The sequence below is a fragment of the Orbicella faveolata genome, unplaced genomic scaffold (assembly GCF_042242905.1).
Source record: "Orbicella faveolata isolate gen_17 unplaced genomic scaffold, um_ofav_v1 contig_35, whole genome shotgun sequence".
Classification (NCBI taxonomy): Eukaryota; Metazoa; Cnidaria; class Anthozoa; order Scleractinia; family Merulinidae; genus Orbicella; species Orbicella faveolata.
The window spans coordinates 15,677,845-15,704,980 of record NW_028301564.1 but is presented as its reverse complement, the minus strand read 5'-3'; the positions used below and the strand labels follow the sequence as shown (position 1 = coordinate 15,704,980).

General features: G+C 39.0%; 3 protein-coding genes across 3 annotated transcripts in view; 1 reads left to right on the top strand and 2 right to left on the bottom strand.

Moving 5' to 3' along the window:
• Nucleotides 1–3,248, bottom strand: part of LOC110066069 (uncharacterized) — a 48,183-nt gene extending 44,935 nt beyond the window's left edge. Inside the window, exons 1-4 of the mRNA XM_020773268.2 lie at nucleotides 3,023–3,248; nucleotides 2,904–2,934; nucleotides 1,699–1,815; nucleotides 1,010–1,127 (exon numbers count right to left, since the gene is read on the bottom strand). Of these exons, the coding sequence (XP_020628927.2) occupies nucleotides 1,010–1,127; nucleotides 1,699–1,815; nucleotides 2,904–2,934; nucleotides 3,023–3,203 (447 nt within the window). The 5' untranslated portion in view covers nucleotides 3,204–3,248. The remainder of the gene's footprint in view (nucleotides 1–1,009; nucleotides 1,128–1,698; nucleotides 1,816–2,903; nucleotides 2,935–3,022) is intronic.
• Nucleotides 3,249–6,227: 2,979 nt separating this feature from the next.
• On the bottom strand, nucleotides 6,228–9,838 carry LOC149103470 (uncharacterized). The gene has a single exon (XM_089274258.1). It carries the CDS (start codon nucleotides 9,583–9,585, stop codon nucleotides 6,532–6,534), a length of 3,054 nt encoding a protein of 1,017 aa, XP_089130384.1. The 5' UTR covers nucleotides 9,586–9,838; the 3' UTR covers nucleotides 6,228–6,531.
• Nucleotides 9,839–13,715: 3,877 nt separating this feature from the next.
• LOC110066075 (ribonucleoside-diphosphate reductase large subunit-like) lies at nucleotides 13,716–25,928 on the top strand. Its single transcript, XM_020773275.2, has 20 exons — nucleotides 13,716–14,426; nucleotides 14,522–14,607; nucleotides 15,612–15,789; nucleotides 17,380–17,480; nucleotides 17,755–17,814; nucleotides 17,900–18,244; nucleotides 18,692–18,868; nucleotides 19,156–19,304; nucleotides 19,687–19,822; nucleotides 20,474–20,539; nucleotides 20,860–20,961; nucleotides 21,095–21,151; nucleotides 21,312–21,359; nucleotides 21,879–21,983; nucleotides 22,102–22,170; nucleotides 22,583–22,659; nucleotides 23,398–23,533; nucleotides 23,895–23,990; nucleotides 24,322–24,510; nucleotides 25,132–25,928. Exons 1-20 carry the CDS (start codon nucleotides 14,363–14,365, stop codon nucleotides 25,300–25,302), a joined length of 2,412 nt encoding a protein of 803 aa, XP_020628934.1. The 5' UTR covers nucleotides 13,716–14,362; the 3' UTR covers nucleotides 25,303–25,928.
• Nucleotides 25,929–27,136: the final 1,208 nt, after the last annotated feature.

Sequence of the window (27,136 nt, the reverse complement as noted above, 5' to 3'; positions counted from 1 at the left end):
CCCCAGGCCACGGTGATTGTGTCATGTTCTTGAGCAGGACCCTTTACTCTGTTCTTGAGTTAGAAATACTCTCACAATACCTCTTTCCACTCAGAGTGGGGCACCAGCAAATTTTATGCTAGAGGGTGGTAACCTTGTAATGGACTAGCATCCAATCCAGTGAGGTAGGTGGAGAGTATAAGATCATAGTAAGGTCTGTGTTTGAGTCTAGTGGCGTATCAGCCCAGTGCCTGTCTCAAGTTTTCATAGCAGGAAGTGAGTAGGATCATTAATCTAATGATCCTACTCACTTCCTGCTATGGAAACTGGAGACAGGCACTGGGCTGATACGCCACTAGACTCAAACACAGACCTTACTATGATCTTGCACACACTTTTAAATTAGATGCACTACCACTGTACCAAAGATTGGTGGAAGTTGGGCTGTGTAACTTAGTTCAAATGTGATATACTTCCTTTCCCACAAGAATTAGTTGTAACAATAAAGGCACCAAGCTGCTTTGAACAAGTTTCTTAGTTCTATCCACAGGAGTGACATCTGCCTAATAAATATAAACACATAGTAAAAGCACTAAGGGGTAGGTGACAAGTCTGCATACAAGCCAAGTGATCCATCAGGCTAGCGCTTATCTCCAGTTTCTGTAGCATGAAGTGACTAGGAGTATTTCTACTCCACCCTGGATAAGATGCTTATCCATCACAGGGTTATCCTCCAGTATTAAATTCACCAATACCTATTTATACATCTGGGTGGAGAAAGGCACTGTGAGAGTTAAGTGTCTTGCCCAAGAACACAGCACAGTGTCCCCATCCTGGACTCGGCCCTGGACCGTTCTATCCCAAGTGGAGTGCACTAACCATGAGGCCATTGCGCCTCCCACAAGGGATACTTAAGGATAAACAATGACAGAAAAGTGTGACAGAATTCTTTAGGGCATCAAATTAAGAATTACTGTTGGCAAGTCTAATCAGTTTAGACACAGCTACTGACAGCAATCAGAAAACTCACTGGAGGATGTTTGAAGTCCAGTGCATGAATTAACTTGTGAACTGCTCCTGTCACACCATTTCCAACAAATACCACAGAGTCACTCTCACTGGCATTCACTGCATTTCTGATAATATCCCTGGTAGCAATAATGAAACCGCTTAGTTAACTCTAAGCACTACTTGAATGTGCAGTTGATCCCTGCTATGCTATAGATCTGAACTTTTAATTTAAGGATAACAAAAAAAAGTGTAAGATGTCAGGGGTTCAAGATAGCCAATAGTAAGTGACTGAAAATGTATTATATCCAAGGGGAAATGATCTGAGTTCAAGATAATGGAGTTTAAGACCGCAAGGTTCTACTGTAAGTGTTAATTAAACGTCCTTATTTTACTCTTCTGACACATCTGTGATACATGTCTGACTCTAACACAATTTCAATACCATTCTTGCACAGTAGAATATGCCACAACTACAAGGCTTTTTGCAGAAGTTTTTTGCTAGCTACCTTTAATTTCTGAGAATGAAATCATCAGAAGCTGTAAAAATTTTCTACGAAAGATTTAATAATGGATTCTCATACAGATATTTTAATTTTGAAAGGGTTAACCCAAAAAAAAGGTTACCAAAATCGTGATGAGATCTCAAGAGGACTGAGTTATGAGGGTTGCAAAGCACATTTATTTAGTGGGTTTATATTAGCCACTGACCTTGCCTCATGGCGATACAAGGTGGTCTGCAGGGAGGTCACTGTTGTAGTTGTGTGTGTGTTGCCATAGTGAGGCAAGACCTGCTCTCGTATGTAATCCTCAACAAATGTCAATGATCTAAGGAAGAACATTCAAAATGAAAAACACACAGTCAAACCTGTATAAGGCGGACACCCTCGGGACCAGTGCTAGTGTCCGCTTAATACAGGGTATCTGTTGAAAACAGGTTTCCTCAGAATTCGTCTTAAAAGGGTCATATTAATATTCGTCAGTATTAAAAGACCTTGAAAGGGTCAAATAGCATTCTCATGAATGGTCAAGAACTCTGAAATACTGTATTTCCATAAACAATGACATGTATTCGAGGTAAAGCGATTTAAGTTTACAGTAACAGTATCTATATTGATCGAATCATGCGAAGGTTCACAAAATCAAACAAGAACAAATGTTCTGTAAAAACAAAACTGAATAACAAAATATTGCGTTTCTGTGACAGCTCAGTTTGTTGGCAAACTTAAATGTACGATCTACTAAAAGAGTCTACTAAAATGTGGACAAAAAAAATCATGCATTCTTATTGCAGTGTCCGTTTGATACAGGTTTCTAACAATAGAAATGACCATAAAGTCAAGTTTAAGATGTCCATGTCCGCTTAATAGAATATAGGTTGAATATAGGTATTTTTCACAGTAAATTTGGGAAAAGAAAAATGGGACTTGCACTGCTGTCCGCTTAATAGAGGGTGTCTGCTTAATATGGGGTCCACTTAATAGGGAAGATATTTGTTTACAAATATTGTTTTTGTTATTTAAATGTTCAAAACATTAAACAAAAGAATTATTTCGTTCGTATGAATTATTTGTTTCACCGACCAATAGTTCTCTGGTTGGCATATTAATAACAATAGGTGACGTCACTGATATCTTCGCTATAGAGGTTTGACTGTACATGTAAAGTAAAAATCTACTCATTGACCTTGGGATCTCTCTCATTAAGCTTTACTTATTTGCTTAAATAAGCACTAACCTGAAATTAAGTTCGATATTTCAAGCAGAGAGATTCATCCCAGGATGAAAATTCCTGGCCAGTTTGAGAAACCATGTTGGAAATTACAGTCCGGTCAAACAAGCTTAAATTAAAGAGCTCCAAATTATAATTACCGCCACTCATATATATCAGATCCTGCTTATATACGATGTTCCTACCTTCCTGATGCTGTATAGTCGCAATAAGTCACTGCAAATGACAAATAAATCAGATATTTTAGTTTAACAATGAGGTTTAACACACAGCAAAATTTAATAATACGCTGCACAAAGCTTACCTTTCCGCGCGCCATACGGCCCAGAAAACATTACATCTTTTCCAATACAGCTTTGATTAATGTAGTTGAGAAGTTCCTCGATATTTTTGTCTTTCCGAAGACTATATCTGCTCCTTACATTTGATAATTCTCCGCTTGGAATATCATAAAACTTTCTTGACCCATGTTTCAGAGCCGCCATTCTGTGACTCGACTGGGACCCAGTTCTTGTATGTTGGAAAGGTTGACCGCTGAGCATCCGTTTTCTTGCCATAATGAAATATAATTGTCGGGAGTTGACCAGCTGGGGATGAGAAAATCCACATTTTTTTAACTTAATAAGTAAAAAGTCCACCCTTGAACTCTCAAATGGTGATTTTGAATTAGACCACCATTAAACTGACAAGAAAGAAAAAAAGGCCAAGACCAAAAATCGGCGCGCTGTTTACTTTATCTGATATACCACACAGGCCCGCAGGCCCGCAGAGCATGCAGATTTTAATAAGTACAACAATTCGGTTATTTATTTTCTCCCACATCAACACATGAAAAAGGGAGAAAAAAAAGGCAAATAAATTCATCGCTTTATTTAACCAACGATGCGTGTATTTAGCCTGAAGTTTCAAAACGTTTTCAGCCCACACGAAAACAATAAGTCGGCGTTTTCAAATTCCGGTTTAAAGAGCGTTTTTGAAAAGCTCCGTTTTCGTGACAGACTAATGTGGACGGTAGGCCTAGCCGTAGAAATGAAGTTCCGTTTTCAGATTCCTCCGGTGCTGTGTGGACGCTGCCCTAATCGATATAAACAGACGTAGTAAGATGCAGATAATTAGTGTCTTTTGTTAGAAAAAATTTCAACTAAATGCCCTATTTCATTAGCAGCAGTCCCCCTATTTTACTTATTCCTGTGCTTACGCGCGAGTGAAAACCAGCCTTTAGAAATTCGTGGTCCCAGCTCTCCGGTCTCTCGCGACCGTCCAGTCAGCGGCCGCCTGGACACGCAAAACAGGTGTCAGCTATTTCCGTCACAAATGAGTGGTGAAGATTTCGTCCATTTCGATCCATTAGCGTAATGTCTTTAAAACTCTAATTTACAAGCTAGGTTTTAAGTGTATTATTACTTTTGCCTGGGGTATTACGTACAAAGCCAATTTAGTGCTTACATAACTGGTCTTTTTTTCATTTCGTGACATTGTTCACGTGGAGCGAGGGTGTTTTCACAATGAGTTAAGTTTTGTCTTGTCTATTTCCATATTAAAGGAATACATTAGGGGCAATTACGGAGGCGCAAACGTTTTCTTCGTTATCAATTTTTTGAAACTGCAATAATCAACCCACGATCAAACTAAACGTACATCATCTGAGAATCATCATGGAATTTCAAATTGTCCTTTCATCTCGGGTAAGGGATAAAGCGATTACATTTATTGACATACGAGGGAGTATTGCCTGCATGGACTGAGAGCTAATGAAGAGAAAATGCAAATGACAGGGCTTAGTAGAACAATTGACAAATAATAGACATAATAAAAGTTTTAATTACTTGAGGTTGCCCGACCTACAAATTTACAAAGCACGGCGTGTATATCGATATTCAGAAAAACATCTTACATGGAAACCAGATTGGCGAAAAAAAAAGCCAGCACTTTATAAGTTAATGTAGTTATAATGAGAAAATGAATCCAATCTGGAGCCGAAGGCTTGCCCTAAGTCGTCTAAAATATCCTCTCATAATGTCCGCAGTTTGGAACGAAAATACTTGAAATTAAAGCATTTAACACCGATCCGATTAGACGAAGGACAGCAATTTGGGAACAAAGATTTGGTATTCGAATCAATTTTGACAGTTTATATTTTGTACAAAAATTCTAAGCGTAAATTTTTACTGTAAGGAAGTGCCGTCTCCAAATATGTTTAATTTCCAATGAGGCTAAATCTATTGAAAGGTTTGACGTACTTAATATTACTTACTTAGTATACTGACCATTACTCAGTGAGAAAGCCAACAGTGCAAATATTGTTCAATATTTCTCAACAATTTTTTAAGGGTCTCTATTTTTCAAGACTTTGAAAATTGGCATTTCAGATGAATGACGCAACTTGAACTCAGAAGTTTGATCGGAGTTAACTGCATAAAGGTCTTGCTGGAGTAACAAATATAATTTGAGATTTCTAGTATCTATACGTAAGGCAGTATTAATCCGTTTTAAGCGTCCTATCTGAAAATCCGGCAAATGAATGGCTCATAGACGTCTAAGACTAAATAACATTGAAATTCCGTGGTTGGTTTCCTTGCCTTCCGGCATTATCCTTTTCAATGTAGTTTTTCTTGCTTTCGGGGTACATTACGGACGAAGGAATTTATATTTTAGCTGGAAATTCAAAAAAATGTCGACTAATTATAAAACACCGTGCAAAGTATAGTTGTAAACGAAAAAAAAAAAATTAATAAATCATACAAAGGCAATATCAAGGTAGCAAGTCCATAAATTCTAATGATACATTTTCAGCAAAGCATTTAGTTTTTAGGTGGAAGTATTTAAAAATAGAAAATTGGTTGATGATCTTTTAACTATATATTTTTTTCTTTCACCTACTCATACAATCAATATCGTTTTATTTATATTAGTCAAGAAGTACAGGTCCGAATTATCATGGACTCTGACTATATATTTTTAGTGTCAGAAAAGGCCAAGAAAGGGAAAATAGGGCGATTTATGCTCAAAACGCCAGCAGACCAGAAAGCTCTTTACCGTAGGTAATCAAAACACAGCGATTGTGAGAATGACATAAACTTTTTTGTGATACGTGCAGGCGTCTGTTATGAATTTCCTTTGCCGTTTAGCGTGAAACAGAAGACAGTAAACAGACGTATATACCAGTTCGACACACCGCGAATGATTTGTTTACATTTAGCTAGTCTGAAAGGTAATACAATGTGTATATAGAAATGTGCTCGAATTGTGTGTCGTTTTGTCCGGAGAAAACTCGTTTTTGAAGCCTATTTTACAGGGTTACATACTCATTTGTAACTTAATAAATATTTGCGACTCTATCGTCAATTCTGAAATATATCGGCGAGGGTCATTGCTATATTTAATGCCCTTTCGCCTCCACGAACCTTTAATCAACAAATTCAGTGTTCAAAACTGTTTATGTAAATTTTGGCTTTTTTCTAAATAGCCTGGCAGGTGAAAATTTCGTTCAATATGGAATCACTGTAGACTGACAGGCTAAACCAACAAATTTATTTTCCGTTGCAATTTATGTACAAGATACCTCACTCAGGCGCGATATGACCAAATATTTAGCTGGATTGAAGAAAACTTAGTTTACACAATTCACGTTGAGAAAATGGCAGAGTAGAAAAGCCCTCCAACCATATATTTAACAAAAATTTGAAGCAAACAATTATTTCATTCAAACAAAACTATTTATTTTGATTGAAACAGCGTCAAGATTTAAAACATCGATTGCTATTGCAAGTCATTTAAATTGATTCTCTCAGCGAGATTCACACAAAAATTAGTCTATGAAGAATTCGAAATGTTAGATCTTACTTCGGACGTTTCTGGGACACTTTTCAGTGATCTTTGAGACTGTAAGTGCTTTTTAGACGATAGAGGTTGAGTGTTTATTTTATCAGTTTTAGGAGGTAAAGTTGGAACTTGTAAACTTATTTCCTCCCCAGAACCGACCTCAAGTTCCCCACTCGTGTTTTCACTGACTCTCTTTTGTTCAAGGTCTTTCATTAGTGTCAGTATTTCTTCCAGACTGTAAAGTCCCTTCTCTGAGTCGCTTCTCGAAAGAACAGGCGTTCGTACACGAATTTCACCCTCTCCGGCCATAATTTCGCTCGCGCTTGAAAGCCTCCGCCTTAGTGGAGATTCGTCGGTGTTGAGAAGCGAAAGGAACTCACCAAGATCATACAGAGACATGCTGCCTCCCGAATCTTGACGCGGGGAAAGTTGAGGTCGCGTTGCGCCGGCCGTGATATTTTCATTCGCGGCAGCTGAATCTGAATTTCGCGAGTTTGTGTAAGAATTTGATTCAGGTTCGCTTTCGCTAGGTTTAGACGAGGCAGATGACACGCTGGACAATCTTCTTCTCAAGGGGGATTCGTCATCGTTTAAAATGTTTAAAAACTCGCGGAGGTCGTATACTGAGCCTCTCTTAGGCGAAGGTCCACTCGGGTCAGTCCCTATGCCAGGCACTGGAAGGAACACATCTTCGAAGACTTCACTGTCGATGCTTCTGTTGCTCTCGTCCGTGACGTAAATACTAACACCGCTTTGCGAGACGCCGGAAAACTTTCGTCTGAGCACGGCGGATGAGAGCTGTTGTTGATTTGGCTGGCTCTGTTGAATGGCATGCAACGACAAGAATTCTTTCAGGTCATACACAGACATTTGACGATTACTGGTATTTGCCTCCAAGTATTTCGCGCTTGCTGAAGTTGCGGAATCGCTAGCGGTCAAGTAGCCACTGCTGGCGGTCATCGGAGGCGAGGGCGAAGCGAGGGTGTCCTTCTCGTTGGAACCTGCGTTACCAGAAGCGAGGTGGCTTTTCTCATCAGCTTCTCGCTGCATTTTAGACAGAATTTCTTGCAAACTGTAGGTGGACTCGCGTTTTCTCTCGTGTTCTTGTTGCAAAACATTCAGAATTTCTCTCAGATCGTACACTGATTGCCTGGGCATGTTTAAATGATTGTTCATGGCTCCTGACGACTGCGCGAGATTTGCGCTGGCTTTCGTTTGTTCCTCATCTGAGGCCGGTGTAACTCGTACGAGCGGAGGTACAGCAGAGGTCATAGACAAGAATTCTGCTAGGTCATAAACAGACAGGCTTCTGTTCTCTTTTTTCTGTCTTCCCAGCTCACTTTCTTCATTTTCTACTCCACTAGAATCATTTCCACGCAAAGCTGGAGTACTCTGCCCTGAATCAGAGCGGGAACTCCCCCCGGAGCGCGACAGAGATAAGAACTCCATCAGATCGTAGGTAGACGATCGTCTTCCTTCTTCTGCATGCGTAGAAACAGAAAGCGAGTCATTTGAACCCGGGCTGCCAGGGGATAACACGATTCTCGGGGAAGTCGCTCTACTGGAGTTTTCGCTCGCCGAGCTTGATTCCGATTCAGCAACGCTACCCAGTGATAAAAACTCCATTAGATCATACACTGAACCTTTTCTTTCGTTGCGTGTATTTTCTCGTTCTTGACCAGGAAGAAGAAGATGTTGTGAAGCGCTCGTCTTCTTTTTCGTCTGCCCCGTACTGGCATTCGAAGCTTCGGCGGCCGCTAGCATCAAGAACTCCCTTAAATCGTAAACAGACGCATTTGAAGCCTTATCGTTCGCGCTGGAAGTCGCACTTGTATTTCGAGGCGTCGAAGCCGTTGACGAGGTCTGCCGCTTCAAATTCTCTTCTTGAAGCAAAGTTAAAATTTGTTGCAAATCATACAGAGAGTGTCTTTTTTCTCCTTGTTTTGGCGGATGTAAAGTAACGACGTGTCCATCTGCGCCGGACACATGGTCTGGCAGCCTTTCCCTTTCATTGTGCACGCAGCTTTTTCCTTCAATTTTAAGCGCTTCGCTTTCCTGGATTAAATTTTGCTTTTTCGGTGTCAGCGAAGGCCTTCTTCGGTCAGTAAACTGCATCGCGTCCGTTATATCGTTTAATGACTTTCGGCCTTTTTGCTTGATCTCTTTATTTACAGATTCACTGCAAACAGGCGAGCTAGGGGTGCTTCGAGGCTGGTTAGCACTATCATTTGCCCACCTGTGATTGTTGCGGCGCCGTTGCTTTTCGTGTTCTTTCTGTTTTTCCTCGGTCTTTGAAGTGTCTTGAAGATGAGATAACGTTGAGCCGTCGATATCGTGAACTGAAAGTCGTGGTTGTGATAAGCGGGAACGGCTTGTCGATCTTAGCCCCGCGGTTAGCGATGACAAGGTGCTTTCTGGACGACGTCGCAAATTGATCTTTCTATTAGATAATTCAGGTGAAGATTTTGCTAACCTGTGTGATCTCGTTAATTTACCCAAAGTTTGAAATGTGCTGCTGCCTCTACGGCGCATCACGGACTCTTTGTAAGGAGGCATTAAATCTTCATCATCGGTGGACTTGTCTAACGGCGTGTTAGACCCCAAACGAAACCGATTCTTCTGCTTTCCATGCGACGCTTCTTCGCCGTCAAAAAAGCGTGCTTCGTCTTCGTTCGTTTCCTTAACAGCCAGGTCCTTAATTAATTTCGTTTCATCTTCACGCTTCGCGGTATATTTTTTGAATTTGGTTGAGTTTCTGTGCCTTAAACTCTCCATTTTGTGCGAGATTTTCGAAGGTGTTATTAAAGTTGACAGATCGGATTCACTATCAGCTTCTGTTGCAGTTTGGGTTTCGCTTCGTAACCTTGACGCACTTGAAGCCGAACGAAGCGAGTCCAAACGAACTATCGGAGGCAGCCTCACCAGGCCGTGTTTATCACGAACAATGCCTGATCCTCTCTTCGAATTTTCGCCATCGAGTTCGACTGTTCCTTCTTTGCTTATTGGTGGAAGTTTCAAATATGAATCTCCAAACGCGAACGCCATGAAGAGTGTTCCAAAGCGCAATTTAAACCGCGAGAAAAAGGTTAAGTTTGTAAACAGCGTTTCAGTCGCTAAACCAGGGACACTATTGAAGTTGGCCTGGTAGAAAAGTCGTTGTATGGTTTCTACAACTCAAACATCGCGAAGAAATAGCCGGCCATCTCCAGTTTTAATCCGTAAATGATGTTTTGAGACCGGAAAGAGCGCAATTGACGGAAAAAGTATTAAATTTGACGTCGGCAAAACAACGGATAGTCGCACTGCATAAATTAGCCCGTGAGCCCTATTTTCGGTGTGAATGTTTTTACTTGGCCAATTGCAGCCGGATGTAAATGAAACTACCAATGAGAAAAGACCATTGACAACAGCCGCTTACTAAAAGCAGTCTTCTTTAACCATTAATGTCCCTTTTATGTCCGAAAGAAGGAAACAATATTTAAAGCGAATCGTGACAGGGAACGAGTAGGTTTTAATAATATGAGCTAAAAGCTGTGAACGAAAACATAAATGAAAACTCAACCCTATTAAGTTACCAGAGGCCCAATTGTGTCTCAACTACAATGTTAACTTTCATTTTGGGTGAATTTTAATTATATCCTTTTCGTTAAGAAGACATATGCTAAAGCGTGTCATATGTGTTAGTCTTACAGTCTTAATTCTGTAAATAAGGCCCTGGCCTCGCATCTGCAGGTGTAAACCGACTCAAATTATGCAGCTTGACAAAGACCTGTCACTTCTTCTCGCTTTTAACTTGTTTGTATTTTTATCGACGTGAGCTTTCTTCCAATTGCATTGTGACACGCGCGCTTTTTTGCACTCGATAAAGTTCTCAATTTATTTGTTAAAGTACCCATTGGATCAAGTTTTCTGTCTCATTAATCCTTTCATGAAAGTTGCAAATCTTCACCTTTAAATCATGTCCAAAACAAGAGAAAAAGTCCCCTTGGACTAATTGCAATTAACATCTTTGCTGAAATGAAAGAACCTTTTATAATTTAAATCATCTTAAGCGGTTCTCTTTTCCGATCTCTGTTCACTGCAGGATTTAGATTTTCACGAAACTTCTAGTCATCCCAATGAAAAGGAATATTACGCAGACTAAAGACTTGTTTGTTTTTCAGCCGCCTGTAATGGCGTTATTTCGTAAACACGATTCCATGCTAAAAGGAAATTAGCAATTTTCACAGGAAAAAACTGCAACTTCACGCCGATTAGAAATTTACATAACCGTGGGCGTTCTGAGTCTCGATTCATGGACTTACTGCACGGCGAAGAAGTATACCAGCCGGTCTCGATATCAGATCTTTTAGCGCGTTTTATAGCTATGTGACAACTCATGCGTCTTCGTCACCGGACGGTTTCCAGAGTATCTCACAATTATTAAAGCGTATTACAAGAGTATCTTCCTTGCACAGTCAATTTTTCAGTGCGTTTCTTCATTTAACATTTTAGTGGCTATTTTTAACAAGGGGGCGAGATTAATGACTCGGGCAAAGCTTGCTTCAGGCACCCTAAATTTTGTCCGTCGAAAACTTACTTTCGTTTGGGAAGATTTAACTAAGTATAACTGAACTGCAAACTTTGTGCAAATTTTTGATTTTTTAATTCGTGTTACAAAAAGTTAAAACGCATAATAGCGATGTTTTGGATAGTGTTTCCTTTAGCTTGCAAATATTTTTTTCCCTTCAGGCATATTGTAAGATAACATCATAATGGTAATTGGCGAAAATGTTTGTATAAAAATAGCAGCTTGACAGGACAACGAGCTCTAGGTTGCGTTATAAATGTTTACTTTTTCTCTACTGCGCCTAAATTGTTTTTATCTCTCTTGAGTACAATTTAGTCGTCTCAAGTTCTATTGAAAATAATAACTGCGCATTTAAGTGACTCGATATTTATCACCCCAGCTCCAAACCAATCTTTGATTGGCGTGCTATAAAAGACATATTTTATTTACATAGCTTTTACATGAAGTTAGTCGGAGACGTTTGATTGCGACCTTGACAGCTGGGTAATTTTTTTCTTTTAGCTCGTTCCGTTTTTGGGGAAACTTTTATCCGGGAAGTGAGAATGTTTGAAAAGTAACTTGTGTGTGTGTGGAAAAAGTCGCTTGGCGGACCGAAAAAGCTTTCAGTTCTGACATGTGCTGCAGCTCAGTTTTTTCTTTTCGCAGGATTGAAAATCTGAATTTTTTTTCAATCTTCTGACACCATCACACTTATAAAGCAATTAGTTGTCTCAAAACTGACATGGCGTTCTTTCCCATGTTTCTAATTTTGGCACCTATTTCACATCCCTGATGGCTCTTTCAACGTTTTTGCTCAGCAGAGATGCTCCAGAATTGATGTTGTCTTTTCAGATCAAGGAATAAGAAATATTACCGAGATGCGTGATACGTGATAAGGGCAAAAATTAATGTGTGACATGTGAAAAGCAACTTAAAGAGATAAGTGATTCGGGAATTTACGAAAGAAAAGCATTAATTATTAAAAGTAGGCAAAAGTATACGTGACACGTGAACTGTGTTAAAATCCGCGCGTGAAACGTGATCACAATCCACCGAAGGAAAAAACATGGCGGCTGCACATTTTACCACAATGCACTGCGAGCCTAACACAGCCTATAAGGCACAAAGAAAGCCTTTCTTTTTTTTTAACAATATTCGTCCCTGTTCCAAGGACATTAAGTTGCCTAAGTTTGAAGATTTTATAACGTTTCTGTATGTTTTTATGAACGTTGTTAAGAGTTTCGTGCGTTAAGAACTGTGGGTAAATGTACCAGTCGCCATCTATTTTCCCACGGAGGATTAATCTCCCCTTTGTTGTGTAGCGTGCATATTTTTATGGACTACGCACGCGCACCGAAGAGAAAAGTCAATCGAGTGCCAATCTCGTTCCCAGAGTCTTCGTTCCCCTTGACCAGCGGTCGGAAAACGAGAGCTCTGGGAGCAACCATTTCAGGCGCACGCCATAGATGCAGGCTGCGCAGTGAAACCGGATGGGCAGAATTCGGTTATTTCAAAATGGTTGCCCCCAGAGCTCTCGTTGTTTGACCGCTTGTTAAGGGGAACGAAGACTCTAGGAACGAGATTGATCGAGTGCTGAAGCTGCGAGCCTACAGTGAGGTTTGGGGACATGCCCCCCGGCCCCGCCGCCTCCCAGGAAAGTTTCAATTTTAGGGACTCAGAAATGCCATTCCACGTTTTCCAGGGGGGAGGGTTTCATGCATCAAAACATGGTAAAACAGTTTAGTATTTAGTGACTTATATTGTTTATATGTCAACCTTTAGGATAATTGATGATAGAAGAGACGGGAGACTGTCCAATATATGTTTTTCCTGATTTCCGGAGTTACTCAGACACGTACGTGCGTCACCCTTGCTACGATGGACATTTTCTAATTTATTGTTCTGTTCGTTAAACTGACCTGCCAACTGAAACTACTTTGAGACATTCAGGAAGTTTAAACTAGTTGATACTACTGATCATGTAGAGGTCAATATTCGAACTGTGAGCGGAGAATATAGCCTATGATCACGAACAGGTATCCAATTGATACCGGCTGCAGACTGCAAAACAGCCTTAATTTAGTAATCTTCACTTTTAAGCTTGATAATGACTCTAAGCTTGATAATAATTCACTTCGCAGTTATCTTCACTTTTAAGATTGATAATGACCGAAGCTCGGTCGAAACGTCGCGCGCTTTTACCGTTAGTTTTTACTTCAATTTTTTTTTGTTTCGTTTGCGGTACCTTGCATCATTTGTGTGTAATTTTTGCAAACGCGTGCGGAACATTTTGTAGTCAGTCGATTCACCTGCCTGATTCGTTTTATGCCTCCAGATCTAGAGACGTCCACAAGTTGCCCCGGTAAGTTTCTCCGCAACATTTTGGCAACCTCCCATATTTACGAACAGCGTGTTTTCTTACCGTCAACTTTTTGAATTTTAAACAATTTTAAGCTATTTCTTAAAATGGGATCAGTTTTCATGTGTTTTCATTGATTTATTACCGTTTACTTTTTTCTACAAAATGTGTTTCGCAGGAGCTTGGTGAGCCTGTGGCTTAAGCCAGGGCGATCTTCTTAAGCCAGCGGCTGTCTCAATCTCGCTCCAGGGTCCTCTCTCTACCTCGAGAAAATAGACAGAGGACCCTGGGGATGAAGTTGCGCAATTAAAATGGCGGAGGAGCGATTTGACCATTCAAAATTTCGCCTCAGCTGGACTTGTGTTTAGTCTATTCGAGGAAGCGTTTTCAAAGCAGCAAGATACAGCTTTGGAAGAAACTGTCGAGGCATCGATCATGCTACGAAACAATGGTTTGAGCAACATCGAGCAACTCGTGGACATAATCGGCCCGACCCCAAGGAGCTCCAGGGATTGCCAAGAAAGAGTTTTTTCTGTATTTGTGAAAGTGAAACATAGTAAAGCGTGATTAATTGAACTTTTCAGAGGAACTCTTAGGACAAGCAAGAAATTCTGCAAGGCATGGGACGCTGAGCCGATAATATTTACACTTTCTGAAAGAAATTCAAAGAGGAAGAAAGTAGGAAAGAAGGGAAACTGGACAGTTTATCCGTATTTGGGCATCGAACGTCCCTTAACTGTCCCTGATTGGCTGCTGGTTATCGCACGCGGGAAAACTTGAATTGATTGAAAATCTCGGAGCGCGCCAACTTCAAACCACTTTCCTCACCTCGCGCGCAAGGTCTACTTCGGTCAAGATTTTCTTCCTCAATTTTGCTTTGTACTCGTTCTTAGCTGTAGAAGTTTCGTTTTAACATGGCTGACAATCTGAAAGAAGAGGAGTCACCTGAAAACTTGTTCAACTACGTCATCAAACGCAGTGAGTTTTGAGTTATTCCACGGGACGACCGACATCTTGGTCGCCTGTTTGTATTCAGTATCTTGGTTAAACTCAATGATCTTCTTCTCTTTCAGATAAAAAGCGTCAGGAGATTTTTTTGGACAAGATTACTGCACGGATCCAAAGACTAAGCTATGGCCTGTCCGAATTTGTCTGTCCGGTAAGTTAAATTTTCTATGAAAGCGCTAGCTCGTCCCCGCGAATCGATCAAAATCAACATGGTCGCTCGATGGTTTCTCTTTTGGCGCCAAAGTACAAACGAACTGAACAAACCTTCCATATTTCGTCGCAAATCGTATATCTTTCTTCAACAGGCTTTCAATTTTTGGGCAATCCATTCGAAAATCTTTAGGAACTCGAAATACTTTTGTCGTCTTCGCATAGGGTTCAAGGATTTTCGCGCGCAATTTCAAACGTTCGTGCCTCAAGCTTACCTTTGTAGCGGTGGATACCGGATCACACTAATTTGAACACTACGGCCTTGATTTCAAACCTTTGAGACGTTTATAATTTAAGAAATGCCCTTCGATCTTCGATTGTTTTGAAACCAACGAGCCTTCAGTACCTGTTGAATCGATCACACGAGTACGCGGGCAAAAATCGAATTTACAAGCCTAAATATCGATACTTAACTAGGAAAATGTCAGTTTAAGCGTAAGTTTAATTAAGTTAAACACATTAAATAATTGAGGGTTTCTACATTTGGCAGGAGTCGAGATATTTCTCCGAGAAAGGCGCGAAATGTCTAACGTCGCCGTATCATTATCACATCACAAAGCAAATGTACATTGTACTTTCAACTATAAGCTTATGATCAGATGATTGCAAAATCTAGCTCTGCAAACTTGTAAAGCGTTTTTTTACTTTTTTCGAACACGTTGCAAAATTATGGAAAAATCACTTTCATGTATATTTACGACGAGATTACAGCAAAATGGATTCATTTTGCTCATTTCACTTCACTTTCATTCATTTTACTTGCTCATTCTTATTCCATGTGGTCAAACTTTGATGATTAATTTGTAACCACCTTAAATGTTAAAATATAGTAATAGACCACGTTACAAACACAGCCCTGAAGATTGTAAGAAATTTATTGGTCTTCCACATCATCAGCAATAATTAAAAAAATGTTTGTTTTCTATTTTTTTTTTTTTAATTCAGTTTGAAATCACCAAGAAAGTTATCGCTGGAATCTATCCTGGAGTACAAACAACAGAACTGGACACCCTTGCTGCAGAGGTTGCTGCATCAATGACCACTATTCACCCTGACTATGCCATCCTTGCAGCCAGAATTGAAGTTTCTAATCTCCAGAAGGAAACAAAGAAGTTGTTTAGTGGTAGGCTTTATAACTTAATGTATTGATCAACATCCCCCCTGGTATACCCCAGACATTTTACTTGTTGATGTTCCCCTGGGGATGGGAATTTGTCCAATGGTAGATTTAAAATGTCTAATGTGCAGGGGTAGGGGGGTGCGGTGGCTTGGGGGATATTTAAGTCTCCAATTAATATATAATCTAGTGTCCTAGGACACAAAATGTCTTATCTAGTCATGGAATTTTATTGTTTGATTGGTACAAGGATGGCAACAAAAATCACATTGCAAACCTTGATAATGGGAAAATTTTGACAGCAACATTGGTCTCATGTCTCATCACTTCTGATCTCTATAGATCGTTTTCACTGTCACACAATAAAAAAATAAATCGAAAACCATCCGGTGGAAAAAACTATGAAATTATGATGTTATAGAAGATAACTAAATAAGCCACTTCTCCAAGTTTTAGGCCTGTGTGTTTCCCCAAACTTCAGATATTCGTCAAAATGTTTTGCCGATATTTACAGAGCGCAGTATGAAAACGCCATGTTGGTGTACCTCCGTGGTACACCAATATGGCGGCTGGAAAATAGTATAAACAGCTGGCGTTAATGCTTGTAGGATCAGTTTGCAATTTCCCATCAGAAAAGATTGCTCACGCTGTATTTCTAAAAGCTTTTTTTTAGTATGGGCTGTTTCAATCTAGTTTAGGTTTTAATAATAATAATAATAATAATAATAATAATAATAATAATAATAAGGCCTTAAATGGTTTAATTGACTGGGATTTTAATTTTTGTAGTTTTAAAGATATTCATGGGTATAACATGAGAAGTAAAGACAACATTTGTAAGCCTCCATCCCGTCGCTCCTGGGGACAAAAGCGTCTTATTTACAATGCCGTTAATGAATGGAACACTTTACCCGATGAAGTTAGGAACAGTATCAGTATTTTTAATTTTAAAAGTCGAATTAGGGGTATTTCTTAATTTTTAATTATCTTTTTTTTTTTTTTTTACTGTTTTCTATATTTCTATTAGTACAATGGTTAAATGTTATTATTTTTAATCTACTATTTCTTTAGCTTTTGCAATTTTATTTTTGCAGGGCCCCACTGAAAACCACATGTATGTGAAGTGGGCTCCCTGTTGAAAGATCTTTATGATTATTATTATTTTGACCTTACTTTGGCTATCGAGGCGACTGATTATCAGTACTGATCAAACAAGCATTTACATAAGCATTTTTCCTAATGCTTTAACTTCTAAAAAGGCTCAAAATCATGGGATAAGTATATATTTTTCGACAAACACGATCATAGCCTTGTGTCATGCACCTCCATAACCCTGAAATTCAAAATGCTCTGGATTCCAACAAAGCATGCTATTGAGCTGTAAAATTGTAAGCAGATATAAATATACCGCCTCTTGTGCCTGATGAGGACAAAAACTTTGGTGGCTCTTTCGTTTTTGATTTTAGAAAGTGATGACGTCACATGAAAACAATCTATTAAATGCACATAATCTTTCTTATGAAGGTTAGGTTTATTCCCTACATTGTATTTCCCTTTTGTCTTTTTTGTTAATAAGAGCATTCTATATTTTCTCAGATGTAATGACGGATCTGTACAACTATGTCAACCCTAAGAATGGGAAACATTCTCCACTGATCTCTAAGGAGACACATGAGATCATCATGAATAATGCTGATGTAAGTGAAAAAAACTCAAATTCTTCTTAAGACTTTGAAAATTCTATTAATTGTGATCTAATGTAGTTTCAGTTTTTAATTTTGTTATTTGGTAAGTGTACAGAAAAGTGAACACAAAGACTGCTGATGCTATATAGATGCTTTATTTGAGATAATATAGCAATTCTTTCAGCACATTGGTGACATTGCTAAACAAAATCAATGATTACTTCCCTGTTTTAATTAGTAAACTTGGTCCGAGTTTCTAAAAAAATTACATTGCTCCCTTTTTCAGAGACTCAACTCTGCTATCATTTATGACCGTGACTATCACTACAATTACTTTGGGGTGAAGGTATGTCAAACTTTTTTTGTCCATCAAAACTGTCTTTTCCACTCTTACGTTTGTATAAATAAAAGGTGTTCCTAATATTTTGCAGACCTTAATGAGATCTTACCTGCTAAAGATCAACGGCAAAGTGGCGGAAAGGCCAGCACACATGTTGATGCGAGTTTCAGTTGGAATCCACAAGGATGACATTGATGCTGCCATTGAAACTTATAATTTGATGTCTGAGAAGTGGTTCACACATGCCTCACCGACACTTTTCAATTCTGGCACTTGTAAACCACAGCTGTCAAGCTGTTTCTTGCTGACAATGTCAGATGACAGCATTGATGGCATTTATGAAACGCTGATGACTTGTGCTAGAATCTCAAAATCAGCTGGTGGAATTGGTATTAATGTGCATAATATCAGAGCTGCTGGGAGCTACATAGCAGGGGTAAGGCCATGGTTTTATTTTATTTTGTATCAGTTATATAATTTTTAAATTTGTATGCAAAGTAGCTAAAAAGGAGGTAAAAACCAGGCTAATTATTTTTGAACATCATATTGCTGTTTGTTGGGTGCAGCTACCTTGAGGAGGTAATCTCACAAACATCATTTGATTTTTATTTATTCATTTATTTATTAAATATTTGCACAGAAGAAAGAAATTTATTAATGTAAGTTGAACTAAATAATTTTTGCCATGGCTCTGCATGGGCATAAGAAAAAAAAAGACAGAAAGTAGCGTGGAAAAAGAAGTTTCAAACTACCGTGTTGGCCAGGAAAACATTAAATAGCTTATTACAGCAGGTATCAAAAATGTCCGGTACAATTAAAACTAAAAGTTTATCATTTTTTGATAAAACTAGACAAAATTTTTGTCTATTTCCATTTCAACCAGACCAATGGAGTCTCAAACGGTCTGGTACCGATGTTGCGGGTTTACAATGCGACTGCAAGGTATGTTGACCAAGGAGGCAACAAGAGACCAGGAGCCTTTGCTATATACTTGGAACCCTGGCACAGCGATATCTTTGATTTCTTGGACTTAAGGAAGAACACAGGAAAAGAAGAACAGGTATAGGAAGAGATCTATTTTGCTTTTCACTGCCCAATGGTATCCATGCAGAGGGACATTACTAAAGCTTTTTAAAAACATGGCTGTACAATGAAAGTACTTGTAGGTGATGGTGACTTCAAGACGGGCCTCCTTTGACTGTTGTGGTTTGGTTATATAGAAACGTCAAGATACCAGTTCCAATTAGTAATAATTAGCTACTGGCATCTTATGGCAGCCTTGAAGGCAGAAGCCCCCCACCCAAGTCAAGATTTTACCAATTTATTGTGATATTCTTTTCTGTCTAGCGTGCTCGTGACTTGTTCTATGCTTTGTGGATTCCTGACCTCTTTATGAGGCGTGTGGAGAGTGATGGGATGTGGTCACTTATGTGTCCTAATGAGTGCCCTGGTCTACAGGACTGCTGGGGAGAAGCTTTTGACAAGCTTTATGAAAGGTATTTTACTAAATCATTATTAGTTGGTGCTCAGTCACTGGTTTATCATTGACATGCAATGCCTGATGGAAAGGATGTCCAGTGGTGGTGATTTGATAACACTGATTTTGATGCTCTGAAGGACTGCGAAGGTTTCCAGGGTGTGTGCTGCTCATGACTTTAACATATAACAGTATTTATACTGTACAGGTTGTCACGTGTCTTTGAAAGTTTGAGTTGGGAGATCAATTTTGTCATTGAAAAGCCTTAGGAAACTCCTTGATTAGTTGATTTGACTGTCTGAATTCTGGTTTCATGTTTGGAATAAGTGGAGCTAGTGGGAATGCTTGTTCATTCTGTACCATGGGGACAATTTTTCATATTGCTCTTTAACCTAACACAGCTACGAGGAGCAAGGAAAATTCCGCCGACAAATCAAAGCTCAAAAGCTGTGGTTTGCGATCTTGGAAGCACAGACAGAGACTGGCACACCATACATGTTATACAAAGATGCATGCAACAGAAAGAGTAACCAACAGGTGAGTTGATGAGGTATGCTATCATTGCTGCCATTGCCATTTCTGCTCCATCTCCTTCCCATCACCAGGTTGGAATGTGCTGTCTGGGAGAAGTACAGGTTCCTGCTGGCAAAGTAACTTTTCATTGTCACTTGCCTGATAGGCAAGGGCCCAGACAAGTTGTCTACTAACTAAATAACAAAAGTAAGCTAGACTTGCCCAGGCAAGCAAAATTTAAGAGCTGCTTGTCCAAAGGGCAAGCTAGAATTCAAGTTTTTTTCAAGCCCTGCCCATCATCATCTCTTCCTCTCTTCAGGGTAGACTCCTTTCCATTGTGTGTGCAATGTGCTCTGCTCCCGAGTATAACAACCTGATAGTCTGTCTAAGAAACACTTGACTGTGCAATGTGAGTGTTGGGGTGGGGATGTTAAAAGCTGCCCTGCCTCCTCTGAGCTTGATCTTGCTGTGCTATTGAGCTGCTCACAAGCCACTGTAGAAGAACAGAATCTTCTCATAACATAATCTTCTGATACAAGCAAACTGATCTCCTGTATACTAAGTAGTTGATCATATCTTCTCTTCATTTCCTTGGAATGATCGTTTTCTTAAAAAAAATTGTACAAACAAGTAAATTTATTTACTCTAACACTAAAATGTTTACTTCACTATTAGAATGTTGGAACCATCAAATGCAGCAATCTTTGCACAGAAATTGTGGAGTACAGCAGTCCAGATGAAGTATGTTTCCTTAATAGCATATTGTTACTTATTTTAAGTTAAAAATGGCAGTCAATTTTTTGTTTTCTTTTGTGCTCTCAATCTTTTTTATCTGAAAGATAGTCTGCAATTCTGAACCCCAGAAACTCCCAAGTAGCGATTTTGCCTGCCTGGTTTGACCATCTAGAGAAACATTTTCCCTACAACAAGGTTCAGTTCAAAATGTTTTCCCTGTCTTTGAAGACCAGTTGCCTTCCTTGTGAAACATTGATGAAACTTCTGATTGCCATCAGAAGCTGTTAGTGGCATACATGTAAAATGCTTTTCTCTTTCTCATACAGGTTGCTGTCTGTAACTTGGCCTCACTTGCACTCAACAAATTTGTTATGACTGATGAAAGGCCAGTACAGTTTAATTTCCAAAAACTCTTTGAGGTTACCCAGGTAAATACGTGCTAAAATTATAGAAAGTGAAAAAGAAAAATTGACTTTGCATATTACATGTACCTTAGTTATAGCTGCAGACTGTGATTTCTTCAGATTAAGTTGTCTTATTTGTTCTGTCTTTTTTTGACAGGTGGTAACACGCAACTTAAACAAAATAATTGATATCAACTACTATCCAGTGAAGGAGGTGTGTTTGAAAAAATTGATTTTTGTATATGGTACTCTGCTTATAGTAGAAGCTTACAAGTAATGTGCAATTCAGTGGATTATCATTGACAGCAACTTGTAATTAGTTTATTTGTTTACTTATTACCTTCCCTTCATTAATCTTATTTTTGTTTCATCAGGCTGAAAGATCAAACAAGAGACACAGGCCTATCGGCATTGGAGTACAGGTAAAATCACTTGTGGAAAATTAAATATAGGAATACCTTGTGCTAATTTGACCAACAAATATATCTTTAAACATGGTTTGTTTTGACAAGGTATTAACCCCAGCCTATTTACCATATTCAAACCATTTACTAACCCTTAAGACATGTTACACAGGGAAATTGTTCTTGCAGTTTGTAAGGTAAAATGTCTCTGGAAAAGTGGTCCAGACGGCCAGCTGAGTTAATCTCGGTTTCTGTAGCCTAAACGACTGGGAGTATTTCCAACCCCCCAACCCCACCCCCTCTCCCAGGTTGAATGGGATGTCAGTCCATCACATGGTTACCCCCTAGTGGTGAATTCATACACCTGGGTAGAGAGAAATATCGTGCGAGTGATGCGTCTTGACCATGAACACAGTTACCTCAGCTGGGGCTTGAACCCAGACTGCTTGGTCCCCCGAGTCCATTGCACTACCCATTGGGCAAGTTGACAAGTTGTAACAGCACCTTAAAAAAACCGTGTGTTTATTGCAATTTCAGGGAATGGCCGATGCCTTCATTCTTATGAGATATCCATTTGAAAGTGATGAGGCCAAAGAATTGAACAAAAAAATATTTGAGACAATCTACTATGGAGCACTAACAGTAAGTTATGTTTGTATTTAATTTTAATCTCAACATCAGTGACTCAACTCATCCTATCTCCATCCAACTCTTGATCTTGTGTGCTGTGGTTTAATAAATATTATTTGTCTCTCACTAGGCATCTTGCCAGTTGGCCAAAGAGAAAGGAGTTTATGAAACTTATGAAGGATCGCCTGCAAGCCAAGGGGTAAATATTGATTTCACCTTAGGACTACTTATTTTAATACCGTCCTAGAATAGTCGTCAAAGGGGGTTAGCAATATTCACTAGTTCAGACAGTGATATGGTTACTTTTATTTTGTGCCCAACAGTGTTTACTTGTCGGGGACATGATATAGCAAGTTTTTAAAAATAAATGTTGATGTGTTCTCTAGTATTTCAATAATTCTATATTAAATTTTGTATCATTTCTACTGGAACATAGAAGTCAGTATGTGACAGTAGAATTCTGATTTTTCAAACCAAAAGTTATTTGTTGTTTTTTGCTTCCTTGGCAAAATGTTGGGTGAAATTTGCACTTGACTTTTTTGAACCTACATTTGTTAATTCAAAAACATTATATTTCACCATGTTTATTAATAGTGTCTGTTATCTAACAGAAACTTCAGTATGATCTCTGGGGAGTGACTCCTACAGATCTGTGGGACTGGGCAGCACTGAAGGCAGATATAAAAAAGTAAGAACAACTCTTGTATTAATGTGGGAGTAGAGTGTATAATTATATACTGTGGAAGAGAGGAGGCTAAGACTAACTGGCAGCAACATGACTATGATATGCTTAACCCTTTAAATCCCAGGAGTGATTAAAATCTGACTAATTTCTCACTAAAATAGCAATGGACAATTCCAGAAAGTATCCATACCTAATGTCAGGGAGGGCTTTTTGGGATTCCAAGGGCAAGGGGGGTTTTTTGAACTGCTAATCCAAAGGCATGGGGGGGATTTCGTTTGATTGGAATTCCAAAGGTAAGGTGGGGGGTGGGGGGTGGGGGTGCATTTCAGTTCTAGGAGGCCAGAGGGGACAGACAAGAGACACACAGACATGCCTCGTATAAGGGGGAAAAAGGCTTTTCTATTACAATGAAATCATTCTGCGTTATCAAAAATTTAGTTGGCGAACGGCTTGCCTGGGTCCTTGCCCCTGGGGCAAGTAAGGAGAGAAAGTTACTTGCCTGAAGGGAAAATCTACTTGTCCCGGACAACCGGACGGGGGTTTTTTTGAGCCGTGATTCTGAACATAAAGGTATAACTCAAATTTTAATTGAAACACATTGTTTTGATTTTGAATTCAGTGCAGTGTTACAAATGTGGGCAAATCATTTTTTGGGGTTTGGTGTTTGAATCTGGTGCTGTTAATATTACTGTAGTGGAGACAAATATAATTTTTTATGTTGGTTTTCTTGTTTGTTTTAAGGTATGGATTGAGGAACAGTTTATTGTTGGCACCAATGCCAACAGCTTCCACTGCACAGATTCTTGGCAATAACGAATCTTTTGAGCCATACACAAGCAACATTTACTCAAGACGTGTTCTTTCAGGGGAATTTCAGGTATTAATAATAATTTTGTGTTTGAACTGTACACAAAGGTTGACTTATAACCATCAAAATAATACTAATCGACCCCTTGTGAATGACCCCTGCTATACATGTATGTGTGGACATGGAAACCTGATGACAGACATATAGTCTGTCCTGGAAATTTCACAAAAAAATACCTTTGACAAAAATATCCAAATTAGTAATGCATCCACCTCTTATCAATTCCCTGGTGAAGTTTGTGTTGTCATGGAAAAACAAACAAATTAATAATAAGTGTTGATAAAATAACCAAAATGTATGTACGTAAGTATGTATGTATGTTGTTTATTACACTGTAACCAAAGGCATGAACTGCTTTTTCATTTTGTAGATTGTAAATCACCATCTGCTAAAAGACTTGACAGAGAGAGGTTTATGGAATGAAACATTAAAAAACAAACTTGTAGCTGCTAATGGCTCCATTCAGGTACCTTTACATTGTGCTAATATGTATGTTTTCAACCAAAACAGGGGCTCTTTGGTGTGTTAGCTGTTGCCATTGCATTTGGTTGTAAGAAAGTTGTCGAAAAATCAGGGAAAATTCAGAGTTAATCTTCATGTTCAGCGGTCAACCACAATTATAATTTTGCAGGTTCTGACAAAAGTGTTAATGAAATAATACCATATCCTAACATGGACTGCACTAGCCATTTCTTCCACTCAAACATACTTCTTTCCTTTGCATGCCACTGTCAGGTTTCTTTGTATTATCATAATACCACATTACTCAACCTGTATTTCCCTCTTGAATCCTTCAGCACATTGACGAGATCCCTGATGATCTTAAACCATTGTACAAGACAGTTTGGGAAATTTCCCAGAGGACTCTCATAGATATGGCAGCTGACAGAGGAGCATTCATTGATCAAAGTCAGTCATTCAATGTGTTCTTTGCTGAACCTAACTATGGCAAGCTGACAAGCATGCACTTCTATGGCTGGAAAAAGGTAATTCAATGCTTGTTAATGCTGGTTGCCTAAAATAGATACAAAGTTGCATCAATATCTTGCCAGATACTAAAAGTCTGACTTTAGATAAAGTGGCCCACACCTCTGGAGCTTGTTGCATGGTGACAGGGACTATTGCTTTTCTGCAATGCAGGGTTTCATTAACGTTCTCAGCAGAAGGACAACTGGTTTTCTCAGGCCAACAAAACCTTTTTGAACTGAACTTGTTTATAAGAAAACCTTCACCTCATCTAAGTCCTTGTGTCAGAGTGGTGTATAAGGCCTCAAAGATGGTCAATGGTGATGGTCAACCTAGGTGGGCAAAACCATCCCCATAGCCAGTCAATTTGGCTGGTGCTCAGCCCTTGATGAAATCCCTGACAAATGCTACTTCATCACGGCATAACCCCCATCTCTCTCACAGTTTGCTGGTTACCACCATTGTTTTTACACTCCTGGTCAAAGAGATGCAGTGTGAGAGTGAAATGTCTTTCCCTAGCCGAGAGCACATTGATTCTCATTGCTGTTCGTATGCAAACAGAGTGCAACGACTCTAGAAATTATTCACCTTCGTTGAGTCTACAGTGTAATTCAAAGAGTTCTATGAATTAAATCTTCTAGGGTCTCAAGACAGGAATGTACTACCTACGTACTCGTCCTGCCGCAAATGCAATTCAATTTACAGTGGACCAACAATCTCTCAAAAAGACAACCAAGACTGCAGAGCAGAAAGAAGAAGCCATTGCTTGCTCTCTTAAAAATCCCGAGGCTTGTGTAAGCTGTAGTGGATAGATCAAGATGTACATATTGTGTGCTTGACCTTCATGACATTACAAACTATGCAGATATTCTTTCAGGGAAAGAACCTTAAGACAACAATCATGCAATTTCTGGTAAATTGCTGCAGCTCATAAAAGTAACTGATTTATCAAGAGCAGATTGAAGTGTATATGTACAATCAAATACTTAAGATAAAATCGCTCGCAGGCCTAAAACGGAAATCAGAAAAGTTTACAATTATTCTATTTTGCTTTTGAAGGAGTATTTTCATATGCCGATAAGTGATTTGATGTGCAAGGTGAGGTAAAGTCACATCATTGTGTTTTGAAATGTAAATATGTAATGGATTGTGTGGTATTTGCAAACACTTATAGACCTGTTATATTTTGTAATAGACCATTTTTGTATTAGACCACTTTCATAATAGACTACTTTTGTAATAGACCATTTTTGTAATAGACTACTTTTGTAATAGACCATTTTTGTAATAGACTACTTTTGCAATAGACTATTTGTAAAAGACTAAGTTAAATGAGTGTACATACCATTGTAAAGTCTTTACATGATAATCTTGAATTGTGAAAACCCTGGTAAATGATTAACACAGGGAAAAAAATAAAATGTTTTATCAAAAGTGACACCATTTCCAACATTCATTATTTGGTTCAACATGTATATGATGGAAAACTACGGGGGAACCTCTATTTCACAAAGTCTCAGTATAATGAACGCTATTCTTTGCCTTAGTAAATAATAAAATATATGGGAAAAACTCTGATATAACGAAACCTCGTTATAGTGACCATATTTTGCCAGTTCTTTGGCTCTTCATTATATCAAGATTCCACTGTATAGTCACATTGCCTATCCAGCCATGTGAAGCTAACTTTAAAACTTTCCTCTCCCCAAGTCAAGCCAAGACTAAGGACAGCGGTTAACTCCTGGCCCCAATTTCAAACAAGCTAACCTCTCATAAGTAAAAAAATTCTTTAATTTAAAGATCAAGATAGAATTTGATGGCCATAATTATTATTGGTTGAATATCTTGATAAAAATTAAAAGTTTTAACAATTTAAGTACATTTTGATCAAGATGTACAGGAAAAGGAATAAATTCAAGTACATCTGCCTAAGAACGGATGTGTAAAATGAAGCATATCCTAAGCCTGGACTTGTCAGTCATCTGCCCTCATCCTAATCCCCAGGGGGTGTCTTGCCCAGGAATTAGGCTTGGGGTGGGAGTTGACTGACATTTCAGGCTAGCGTACAGTGTCCTATTTGTGCTAACTGTTAGGCCTGTTGATACCCAATCGGGTTTGTGAATTTTGTTATAGCTTTGATCAGGATGTGAAAAATTTTATGCAAATTTTGGAAACTGGGAGTATTCTCCAGTTTAAGGAAAAAAGAAAAAGAAATAGCTGATATAATGGTTTTAACCCAGAACCATGTTTCAACCACATAAAAAGTATCTGTTTAATACCTGTAGTGGATCCAGACCTTGAGCTAAGGAGAGGGTGGGTGGGGTGGCGTGGTGTTTTGTTTGTTTTTTTTTGCTTGCCCTGCCAGCTTTTCTTCCTTCTGTAATTTATTTTTTTTACCCAAAATAGGGGGGCTGGGTCCCTCCCCTAGATCCGCCACGTGGTCATTTATAGAGCGTATTACATTTCACCTCTAATTCCTTTGTGGTGGAAAAAAAATTAGGTCTGTGGAGGGGTGGGTGGGGCTCTGCAGTCCCAATTGAACCTTATGGACATACCATACCCCACCTTCCCCCATGACTCTTCAACCCTTAAATGGCTGTTCATATGAATAGACTAAAATTGACGTAGTGCACTGTAGTGTATATA

Coding starts and splice junctions, on each gene's coding strand:
- LOC110066075 (XM_020773275.2), top strand. CDS start 14,363: ATGGCTGACAATCTGAAAGAAGAGGAGTCACCTGAAAACTTGTTCAAC. Junction 14,608..15,611: donor TGTCCGAATTTGTCTGTCCG/GTAAGTTAAATT, acceptor TTTTTAATTCAG/TTTGAAATCACCAAGAAAGT. Junction 19,823..20,473: donor ACAGAAAGAGTAACCAACAG/GTGAGTTGATGA, acceptor CTTCACTATTAG/AATGTTGGAACCATCAAATG.
- LOC149103470 (XM_089274258.1), bottom strand. CDS start 9,585: ATGGCGTTCGCGTTTGGAGATTCATATTTGAAACTTCCACCAATAAGC.